The sequence below is a fragment of the Gymnoscopelus microlampas genome (genome assembly GCF_963454915.1).
Source record: "Gymnoscopelus microlampas genome assembly, chromosome: 18".
In the NCBI taxonomy this organism is placed as follows: domain Eukaryota; kingdom Metazoa; phylum Chordata; class Actinopteri; order Myctophiformes; family Myctophidae; genus Gymnoscopelus; species Gymnoscopelus microlampas.
The window spans coordinates 3,975,165-3,987,266 of record NC_139955.1 but is presented as its reverse complement, the minus strand read 5'-3'; the positions used below and the strand labels follow the sequence as shown (position 1 = coordinate 3,987,266).

Here is a 12,102-nt window from a genome sequence, read left to right as displayed (position 1 = left end):
TGGCCATATACCTGATACGGTTGGGCAGGTTCCACATGAGGCCTTTCCTGCGATGGATGAGGGCTCTACGGATACCGCATTCCATGGGCTCACGGAAAGTGATGGTGACACCACGGTGTGTGAAGTCACTCGAACCTTGGACACAACCACCTTTCCTGTCCGAGGGAGGATGGACGCAATAGTGTCGTGGAAAGTGATTACCACGGACGCCAGCCTCTCAGGTTGGGGGGCTGTCCACGAGGGCTACCCAGCCCGGGGGTTATGGGACTCCTCCCTGAGAGGTTGCCACATCAACTACCTGGAGCTGCTGGGAGTCTTCCTGGCTCTCAAACATTTCAAGAGCCGCATCGCGGGGTGTCATGTCCTGGTCAGGACGGACAACACCACAACGATGTGTTATGTCAACAAACAAGGAGGCTTGGGTTCCCCTGTCCCAGACAATCTAGTGCGCGAGATGACGTTGTGGAGCATGCAACGCCTGGCCTCGCTGCGTGCCACCCATGTACCGGGCCGCTCGAACATTGGAGCGGATCTGCTGTCCAGACAAGGGACCCGGTACAGGGACTGGTCTCTGTGCCCGACGGCGATAGATCTGGTCTGGGCCCGTTGTGGACGGGCGCAGGTCGATCTGTTTGCATCAGCGGAGAACGCGAAGTGCCCGCGGTTCTTCTCAATGGGGCCCAAGGACCGGTCCTTGGGGGTAGACGCTCTAGCGCACGAATGGCCGAGCGGACTATTCTATGCCTTTCCGCCCCTGGAACTGATCCATCCAACACTGGAGAGGATCAGGGTCAGGGGCGGGATGGTCTTGCTGGTGGCACCATTATGGGGCTCTTGGAGAGCGGAAATCACTCCCCTCCTTTACGACGACCCGTGGCCTCTCCCCCTGCTCAGGGACCTCCTGAGGCAAGGCGGGAACGAGGTGTTCCACGAGAACCCCAAGGCGCTGGACTTATGGGTTTACCCTGTGAGAGGTCGAGTCTGAATTCACTAGGGCTGCCCCCTGATGTGGTGGCCACCATTCAGGGAGCTAGGGCGACCTCTACCAGGAGTCAGTACGAAGTTCGGTGGAACATGTTCGATACTTGGTGCCTGGGTCAGACACCTCCGGTGGTGGCTTTTCGGGCCCCGGTGAGAAGCATTCTGATCTACCTGCAGGACAGGCTGGATCACGATTTGGCTTACTCTACCATCAAGGTGTACCTGGCAGCTATCTCCGCTTGCCACGATGGATTCGATGGCGAGTCGGTGAGTTAGAACTCGCTGGTGCAACGGTTCATGGCCGGTGCTAAGCGAGCTAGGCCGGTGAACAGACCTCTGTTCCCGAAGTGGGACCTGAACGTGGTGCTGGAAGCACTATGCAGGCCCCACTTCAAGCCGTTTGAGACTATAGATCTGAAGGTTCTCCTGGTGCCCCTGCGTACGGCAAAACGCGTCAGTGACATGCAGGCGCTCTCTACGAGCGGGGATTGCATGTGGTTTTCGGACGACGGCAAGAGGGTTGTTCTAAAGCCCAACTTGGCCTTTTTGTCCAAGACCGGTGCGATTGCCAGGGCCCCTGTGGAGTTGGGTGCTTTTCATCCTCCACCCTTTTCTTCAGTGGAGGACAAGCGGTTGCATTGCCTCTGTCCAGTGAGGGCTCTCAAGCTCTACTGTCAGACGACTGCCATGGGCCGTAGGTCGGCTCAGCTTTTCGTCACCTGTGGCCGAGGTCAGAGGAAGGCGGTGGGCAAGCCGACCCTATCCAGATGGATTGTGGAGGCTATTCAGTTGGCCTACGTGAGTAGTGGAGTCCCGGTCCCGGTGGGACTGAGGGCTCACTCCACCCGGAGCGTGGCTGCATCCTGGGCCCTTTACAAGGGGGTGTCGATGCAGGAAATCTGCTCTGCGGCTAACTGGTCGTCTCCCTCGACCTTTGTGTCCTTCTACAGCCTGGACGTGGCGGCGTCAGAAATGGCGCGCACAGTCTTGGGTGTGGGGGCTGTCCCCAGGTAGGAAGGTGCATGGTTGACATGCTTCTTCTCCTGCCTGGCGGACCCTTCTTGCCCTCCCGGGACTGGCTAGGCATGGTCCGGGAGGAGGAGGCCTTGGTTTCCCTGTCTTTGGTGGGATAGTCTCGGTCTTATCCTACACTGAGTCAGGGACAGGACTTGTCCGTCAAGGTCTTGTCTTGCCAGTCCTGCGCGCCCTGACCTGGAGGTCGGGGATGCCTGGGGGTCAGGGCTCTGCCGGGGGCAGGCCCTGGGCCTTGGGCAAGTGTGTGGGTGAGGGTTACCGTAATGGGGGGCTCCCCCGGGGGACGTTTATGTGTCCCATAGTAAGCACTTGCTTAAAGCTATGCTATAATAACTCAGGGTTACGTATGTAACCCCGGTTTTATTAGTAGCGTAAGCAAGTGCTTACATTTTTGAACCCCCCTCTGTGCTTCTGAGCGTGCAGAGTGGAAGGTTTCAGAGAACGAGCCCTTATGACGCAAGGGGTTTTATACCCCCTCCGGTCGCCGGAGTTTTGCGTCACAAGACCCTCATCCAATGGCCATTGGAGTTCCGGGAGTCCTGTTTTTGCTCTGTGTGATCGCCAGGGGGCGATGATATCCCATAGTAAGCACTTGCTTACGCTACTAATAAAACCGGGGTTACATACGTAACCCTGGGTTTTCAAATAATTGTAGTGGAGCAAAAATAAAAATATTTGTCTCTGAGATGTTGTGGAGTAGAAGTAAAAGTACTGAAAATTGGAAATACTCCAGTAAAGTAAAAATACCTCAAAGTACAGTACTTGAGTAAATGTACTTAGTTACTTTACACCACTGTTATTTTTTATACTCACTGAGTTGTATTGTTTCATGTGCTTCAGTGGGAGGCTGTGCAGCTGTGCCTTTAGTAAAAGAAGAACCAAACAAAACTTCTGTGAGAAGATATAAGCTAAAATGGAACCAGCAAACAGAGAGCTGCTATGTGCATTATATCTACACCAATAGTTTTCAAACTTTACAGGCCGCGACCACCCAAAATAATCATATTTGAACTGGGGACCCCCAAAATAATCATATTTGAACTGGGGACCCCCTCCCACCCTGAAAAGCACTTGGATTTGTAGGAGTTGAGGCATTACATGTAGTTTGACTCGGTCTTAAATATAAATATAATGAAAAATAACCCCGCCTCGGGGGGCTTCAAATACCTCGGTATCGGGGACAGAGTCCATGCCGGGCACGTGCAGGTTGCTGCGGTAGTCGGGCCCCTGGCGGGCCCCGTCCGACGGCACGAAGGCGGGCATCCAGCAGCGGTCTGAGTGGCCGAGCGCCTTGCACTCCTCTGTGCAGTTAGAGAAGAGGTTAGCACCTGACAGAGAGAGAGAGAGGGGGGGGGGGGGGAGAGAAGGGGGGGAGGGAGAGGGAGAGAGAGAGGGGGGGAGGGAGAGAGAGAGAGAGAGGGGGGAGGGAGAGAGAGAGAAGGGGGGAGGAAGAGAGAGAGAGAGAGAGAGAGAGGGAGAGAGAGAGAAGGGGGGGAGAGAGAGAGAGAGAGAGAGAGAGAGAGAGAGAGAGAGATTTGCACACAGTTGAACGAAAAAGCAAATGAACGGGTGGACGAATGAGTGAGCGAATGAATCAAGCGTTTCGTTTCGGCCTCCACCGGCTGGTCGGCCTTGAAACCTATATTTGGCCCCGTACCCGGGGCCCCACAGGCAGTGTTGCCATATTTTGTGAGAGAAATTAGCATCCCAGGTCCAGGAAAACAAGCCCAAAAGAAGCATCATGAGCACTTTAAACCTATATATGTGTCATGAGGTAGTGAGCGGCTATTTGCGGTAGGGCTAATATTTGGAAATATACGGTAGCTGCTATTTTTCAATAGCCAACCAATGTGCAACTGCTATAATATATATTGCTAAAATCTAAAATGACACAGATGCTTTCCCGGTTTTAATGGGTTAACCTTCCACACAAGCACGCATGCACGCACGCACGCAGGCACGCAAACACACGCACGCGCACACACACACACACACACACACACACACACACACACACACACACACACACACACACACACACACACACACACACACACACACACACACACACACACACACACACACACACCTGATGGAACAGCTGAACACAATGCGGGGAAAACTTACCAGAGGAGCGTCCCCTGTTGGTGGCGTCATGGTCACTGTCACCCTGCTCGCTGTCCCCATGGCCGCTGTCCTTGGAGCTGACCAGGTCTGCCTCCTGGAAGGCCGAGCTGCACCACACAAAGTAACTAAGTACATTTGCTCAAACTACCGTACTTAAGTACAATATTGAGGATTTTCAATTGTCTATACTTTTACTCCTACTCCACTACATCTCAGAGGCAAATATTGTACTTTTACTCCACTACATTTATTTGAAAACTTTTGTCACTAACTTTGTAGATTTTGATTTTGTAATAATTTATTACAAAACATACATTAACCACTTCAGCCCTATAAACATTTCGGCCATTTGAAAATAGCAGATCTACAAGCTCACAATGCGTCGCGATGCGACGCATTGTGAGCTTGTAGATCTGCTACTTTCAAAAGACTGTTATGGAAAACCTGAAATGGGACATTCTGCATAATGAGTGCTTTCTACTTTTTGTACTATAAGTACATTTTGATACCAATACTTTTGTACTTTTACTCAAGTCAATTTTGAATTCCAGACTTTCACGCTCCCACCGCACTTTTATTTTACCTCTGGGGCGGAATCTGCCAATGCTTTGTCAATGCAAATGCGTGGATTCCTGGAAAAAAATCTGCAAGACCATGAATCCACGCATTTGCATTGACAAAGCATTGGCAGATTCCGCCCCAGAGGTAAAATAATGTGCTACTGCTATAATATATATATTGCTAAAATCTAAAATGACACAGATGCTTTCCCGGTTTTAATGGGTTAACCTTCCACTCCGACACACGCACGATGGCAGGAATCGAACCTTTGCGCGGTGGGAGCGCGCCCTAACAGAGTATTTCTATATTGCAGCATTGATACTTTCACTGAAGAAAAAAAATTTGAGTACTTTTTCCACCACCACACCACACCACACCACACCACACAACACAGGGAACGATCTTGTTTTTCATTGCTATAGAGTGCAGAAACCCCAATATCTACATATCCAAACTTTTTGTGTTTTTTTTTGTAAATCAACGCTTTACTTGGTCATGCTACAGCGTCACGCAAAAGCATCGATAGTAGCAGATCCGCAAGCTCAAAACTCGTCTTGAGCTTGTGGATCCTTAGCTTATTCCTGGCTTAGCCAGTAAGCCTACCCCTTGACCATCATTCTCACCATTTCCTCCACCACCAACATCTTCATCATCATCATCATAATCATTTAAGAGTCAAATATGATGACAATGATGGTGATAATCATGATGATGATCATCATGATTTTCACCATCATTGTCATCATATTTGACTCTTAAATGATTACAAAATGCATAAACCACACAATGAGGCTGCTCAAATTGGGATATCTCTCTTTCTGCGAGCACGAATGACTTAAAAAATAACAACAAGGGAGAGGCAAAACATTCCCCCGAAACAGGCGAACACACTGAAAAGTGCGTCCAAATTTTACCTGTTGACGCGACGTGGTCTGTCCACCAGGTAGCCGAGTTCAGCTCGTTGCTGTTTGCTCTGGAAGACAAGAAGGCAGGGGTGGAAGAAGTATTCACATGTTTTACGTAAGTAAAAGGATCAATACTGCAATGTAGATATACTCTGTTACAAGTACAAGTCCTGTATTCAAAATGTACTTGAGTCAAAGTACTAAAGTATCGGCATCAACATATACTTAAAGTACCAAAAGTAAAAGTACTCATTGAGCACAATGTCCCATTTCACAAATTGAAAATGTATAATGTTTTTTTGAAAATAGATCTACAAGCTCACAATGCGTCAAATCGCGACGCATTGTGAGCATTGTGAGCTCATTGTGAGCGCATTGTGAGCTCGTAGATCGGCAATTTTATTTTTTTCTACATTTTTTATCCCACGATTTTGTAACCGTTTTTCACCCGGTGCAAAGTTTCTCGGTGATCCTGGGCACTACACTCCCCCCACCAGCTTAGGGAGCCCCGGGCAGAGCTCATTCCCCCTTCAATGCATGAGAGCCAACTGACCTTCTTGTCACCTGACAGGGGGGAGTTTCCCCGGAAGGACGTAGCGCGTGGAAGGAACACGTTATTCCAACCAGTTCCCTTTCCCTCCATCAGGTGCCCAGGCTGTCATGGGGGAGGTGGTATAGTGACCAGGATTACTACATGTTTTTGGGAGGGTATTAACTACCCTAGGAGGCGCGGGGAGAACATGCAAACTCCACACAGAGTAGGCCCTTTCACCAACCCCACCTAGGGTATGGGCACTGATGACGCAGAGGAGAAGACATGCCCCAAGCGCCCACAGCTTCGCCGGCAAGAATCGAACCCAGGACCTTCTAGCCGTGAGGCGACAGCCCTACTGCACCACCGTGCCCCCGGGATGAAGTGGTTAATGTATGTTTTGTAATAATAATCAAAATCTACAAAGTAACTAGTAACTACAGTTTTCAAATAATTGTTGTGTAAAAATTACAATATTTGCCTCTGAGATGTAGTGGAGTAGAAGCAAAAGTACTGAACATTGGAAATACTCAAAACTGTACCTAAGTACAGTACTTGAGTAAAAGGTACTCAGATACTTTACACCACTGGTAATCAAAGATACGGGTGTCATTTTGGTGAGGAGGGTGTGGCTGTGGGGGAGGCCTGGATAAGGTGTGCCCCCCCCCCCCCCCCCCAGACCCCCCCAGATATGTTGCCAAGACGTGAGATGAAGTGCTGCACCTATTGGCGCTGGCAGTGCTACACACGCATCTTTGTTCCAGTGCCAGTCAGCAACAGCGTGACCGGGATGCTTAATGTCTGGCATTCTCTCTCACAAGGGGCCGGCCTTTACAGCGCATGCCACGTGCACGCGCGCCAGTGATGTAAAGTAACTAAGTACATTTACTCAAGTACTGTACCTAAGTACACTTTTGAGGATTTTTTTTTTACCTTACTGGAGTATTTCCCATTCTCAGTACTTTTACTTCTACTCCACTACACATTAAGAGGCAAATATTCTACTTTTACTCCACTACAATTATTTGATAACTTTAGTTACTAGTTACTTTGTTTTATAAAACATACATTAACACTTTAGCCCTATCTTATACATAGGCTATTTGAAAATAGCCGATCTACAAGCTCACAACGTGTCGTATCATGACGCATTGTGAGCTTGTAGATCTGTTATTTTCAAACATTTTAGTACTTTTACTTTAGGTACTTTGAGTACACTTTGATGCCAATACTTTTGTACTTTTACTCAAGTAACATTTTGAACACGGGCCTTTTACTTGTAACAGAGTATTTCTACTAGTATTGCTACTTTTACTTAAGTAAAATATCGGAGTACTTTTTCCACCACTCGCACATGCAAATATACGGGCACGCTAGGATGTCCACTCAAACACACGCACGCACGCACGCACGCACGCACGCACGCACATACACAGAAAAAGAAAAAAGACACAGGCACAACCATGAGCCTCCAAGGCACCTCATGTTATCCTTATTAATGCTTATCTGTGTCTTAATCCATTTTGTTATTTAAATGCGGCACTAAAACACGTTGGTACAGCAGCATATAAACATGCAATCCAGCTGTTGCAGGGGCCCCGGGCCCCCCATGGGGGCCACCAAAGGCAACATGTCAGCAACCGGTAGCCTATCATGTTTGCTTTAGTGGCGCTCTGGAGGATGTTGCATGGCTTATGCGTTATGCAAAACAACAAGGCCATTTGTTATGACACTGAGGCCTGGCATGCCACTAGACTGAGGGATATTAAATCGGACATAGAAATGGCTCATGTATGAAGGTTGGATCTATCATGTGCCTTAGTTCTCATTTATTTTTCTGCAGTTATCATGTTTTAAATGTCATCGTCCCCCATAGAGCTATATCAAGCACAGGCTTCCATTGTTCAGCTATAACAACACAATCCATGGGATAAAGGCTGTGATTTATGGATTATTGGGCTATCACACATTCTTGGGGGGGGGGGGGTTGGAATGGAAAATGAGGGCTAGATTTATACGCACTAAGGCCCTTGATGGTCTTTTAAATCTGATAGTGTAAACATTTGTACTCGGTCAGAGTTAAATGAACAGTGGGGATTTTGCTGTGCAGTGGATGAGAGTGACTCTTACCTCGTTTGATAAAATGCTGCCGTTTGATATGATGTCTGGTTGCTGGTCTGCGTACCCTGTCACTATGGCCCCGCACGGGTTGTGATCGGTGTCTGTGCTCCTAGACGGACTCCGCGGCTTCAGGAACATGAGGTCGGTTTTGGCCGACTCCGGTGTCAGACACACCTGGTAGCAATAGTTCTGGTTTTGGTGGTGGGAGCTGAAACTCCTGGACTCCTCGACGGGGACCTGGGCCGTACTGACGGGCCCACTCACGTTGACGGCGCTCTGCACCAGCATGATGTCGGACTTGCTGAGCTTCTTCTTGTTGCGGGCCGCGCGGCCCTGCCGCGAGCAGCGCGAGCTGCAGCCCAGGCAACATTCGCTGGTCAGGCACGTGTAGAAGTTGAGCTTCTTGTCCTTCTGACAGCGCACCGCCAGCACGATCATGGCCAGCAGGAAGACGAAGGACACGGAGCCCAGGGCGATGATGAGGATGAGCGTGAGGTCCAGGGCCCCGTCCTTGGCCTTGGCGGTGCCCCTCTCCCCGGCGCCGCCGCGGCCATCCACCACGCTGTCCACCAGCACCACCAGCACACTGGCGCTGGAGGAGAGCGGCGGCTGCCCGTGGTCCCTCACCTCGATCAGCAGGTCGTAGAGCTGGTGGGGGTCCCGCTTGGTGGACACCCGGCGCGCCGTGCGCAGCTCGCCCGTGCGCCAGTCCATGCGGAACATGCCATTGTCGTTGCCCCGCTGGAGGCTGTAGGAGAGACGCGCGTTCTCGCCGTCGTCGGCGTCCATGGCCACCACGCGGGTCACCAGGTAGCCGGGCTCGGCCGCGCGGGGCAGCGGCTCCCGGGCCGTGCCGTTCTTCCCCAGGGGGGCCAGCACCGAGGGGGGGTTGTCGTTCTGGTCCACCACGATGACTTTCACCGTGGCATTGGAGGAGAGCTTGGGGCTGCCGGCGTCCGAGGCCTGCACCATGAAGGTAAAATCCTTCAGCTGTTCATAGTCAAAGGAGCGCAGAGCGTAAAGGTAACCCGTCTCCTCGTTGATCGACACGTAGGTCTTCACCGACATGCCCTGGATATCACACTCCAGTATGGAGTAACTTATGAGAGCGTTCTGACCCATGTCTGGGTCCAGAGCCGTCACAGCGTGGATGTACGCCCCCGGCACGTTGTTCTCAGTCACATACACATCATAGACGGACTGCGTGAACGTGGGCGTGTTGTCGTTCTCGTCCGACACATGCACTTTGATCGACTTGCTGGCAGCGAGGGAGGGCGAGCCTTTGTCCCGCGCGACCACGGTCACGGAGTACGAGTCCACCTGCTCTCGGTCGAGCGGCCCATCCGTCAGGATGGTGAAGTAATTCTGAAAGGATGACTTCAACTTGAACGGCACATCGCCGAGGATCTCGACGTGGATCTGGCCGTTCTCCTCGGCGTCCCTGTCCGTCACACTCAGCAGCGCTATGACGGTGCCAGGGGCCGCCTTCTCGCTCACCGACTCAGTCACGGTGCTGAAGGTGATCTCCGGGGCGTTGTCGTTCAGATCCGTCACTTTCACCAGGACCTTGCAGTGCGCGGGCACGGCGTTCGGCCCGAGGTCTTTGGCCTGGACGAATATCTGATACAAGCCGCTCTCCTCAAAGTCCACCTCGCCGCGCACCTCGATGCGTCCGGTGCGCGCGCCGATGCCGAACAGATCCCTGACGCGGCCGGAGATGTGGTTGCTGAAGGAGTAGATGATCTCCCCGTTCTGACCCTCGTCCAGGTCGGTGGCGTTGAGCTGGATGACCAGGGTGCCGACCGGCACGTTCTCCACCAGGCTGACCGTGTACACGGACTGATCGAACACGGGCACGTTGTCGTTGGAGTCCAGAACTTTGACCACCAGCAGAGCGGTGCCCGTCCGGGGAGGCTGGCCCCCATCCACGGCCGTCAGCACATACCGGTGCGCCGCCTGCGTCTCCCGGTCCAGCGGCTTCTCCAGGACCAGCTCTGCGAATTTGTTGCCGTCCGTCTGTGTCTGCACGTCCAGGTGGAAGTAGTTGTTCGCGGTGATGTCGTACGTGCGCAGCGCGTTCGATCCCACGTCCGGATCGAAGGCGCTCTCCAGCGGGAAGCGGGTGCCCGGCACGGCGCTCTCCGAGATCTCCACCGTGATGTCGGTCTCGGGGAACGCGGGTGGGTTGTCGTTGATGTCCACCACCTCGATCTCCACGCGGAACAACTCCAAGGGGTTCTCCAGGAACACCTCCATGTTGAGCTCGCATGAGCTGGTGACCTGCTTGCAGATCTGCTCCCGGTCGATCTTCTCATTGACGAACAGCACGCCGTTCTCCAGGTTCACCTCCAGGTACGGCGTGCGGGAGCCGGGCACCACCTGGAAGCGGCGGGAGGCCAGCTTGGTGAGGTCCAGTCCCAGGTCTTCGGCGATGTTCCCCACCAGCGTGCCGTGGTCCGCCTCCTCCAGCACCGAGTAGCGGATCTGCGAGAGCGCGCCGTGCGTTGTGACGCACAGGATCGTCAATAGCAGCACAAACATTGCAGAAAAACAAGTAGATTCAACAAGTAGATTTAGATTCAAATGATCTTTTCCTCTTTGTGTCGACAGTGTCAATTCACATCACAGCATTAGTCCGAGGAAAAGTCTCTCACAAAAATGCATTAAGTCCCCCAGAATGTGGAAGCTCTGAAGAAATATGCCCTTAATCTGTCAGTCCATTCAGAAAAAGACACAATTCGTTTTTTTGTGCTGGCCCTGTGTGGCATTAATGAATTCAAATAAATGATTTCATTAAGCACCAAATGCTCTCATACACGCACCGGCACACATTTCAGACTCAGAGGGGCATTATTCTGCTGTTGTAGTGATGTGATGAAGTCTAATAAAAAAGGATCTCTGTTTTAGAGAGTGAGGGGAAAAAATATATAATCCACACAACACACATGATGGATTCCGTCCTTTCTGCATGTCCTAAATGCAAATGTCTTTTCTCTGACTTGTCCCTTTATCTTTCTCCTCCTCTGTCTGTGTGTCTCCTATGGTACCCTGTGCTCCTCAGGCTCATACACCTCCTCTTCTCTCTGTGTGTCTCCTATGGTACCCTGTGCTCCTCATCCACCAACACTGAACGCTGTCCACTGACTGTTGGCTTTTTCCGCAGCGCGCCTCCCCTCAAGCCCAGAGCTTCCTTCTGATTGGACGTCAACGCTGGCCCCTCTCTCTCTCTCTCTCTCTCTCTCTCTCTCTCTCTCTCTCTCTCTCTCTCTCTCTCTCTCTCTCTCCTCCCTTCTTTCTCACTGGCAAGAACAAATGGCTATGTCAATTTAAACCCTATTAAAATATAGACACACTAAATATATAAATTAAATAATAAATAAATAAATACATAAAAGTGTATGAAATAACAATGCAATAAGCAATACAAAAAATACAAAAATACAATTACAATTAGCCTAAATAGAGTTGGCATTTAAATCTTGACATTGGCTTAGCGGTGTGAATGTGGACAACTTACAATGTATTTGTAACAAATGAGCAGACAATAAAGCCATGGCAGGAATATGTACCTCGTTGACTTATTGGCAGATACAGTAAGTCAGGTTAATGTACACAAAATCTGTGAATTATTTCACTTGACTTACACTTATCCACCACCAGGGGTCACATGTGGTCTATGGTTTTCACAGATGTACCCTCTCTCTCTCTCTCTCTCTCTCTCTCTCTCTCTCTCTCTCTCTCTCTCTCTCTCTCTCTCTCTCTCTCTCTCTCTCTCTCTCTCTCTCTCTCTCTCTCTCTCTCTCTCTCTCTCTCTCTCGTAGGAGATAATAATAATAATAA

At 50.8% G+C, this 12,102-nt stretch overlaps 1 protein-coding gene across 1 annotated transcript; it reads right to left on the bottom strand.

Moving 5' to 3' along the window:
• Positions 1–2,137: 2,137 nt before the first annotated feature.
• LOC311033469 (protocadherin-10-like) lies at positions 2,138–10,803 on the bottom strand (the record flags this gene model as incomplete). Its single annotated transcript, XM_084040980.1, has 5 exons — positions 2,138–2,247; positions 3,165–3,344; positions 4,144–4,250; positions 5,619–5,677; positions 8,272–10,803. 5 exons carry the CDS (start codon positions 10,801–10,803, stop codon positions 2,138–2,140), a joined length of 2,988 nt encoding a protein of 995 aa, XP_083897106.1.
• Positions 10,804–12,102: the final 1,299 nt, after the last annotated feature.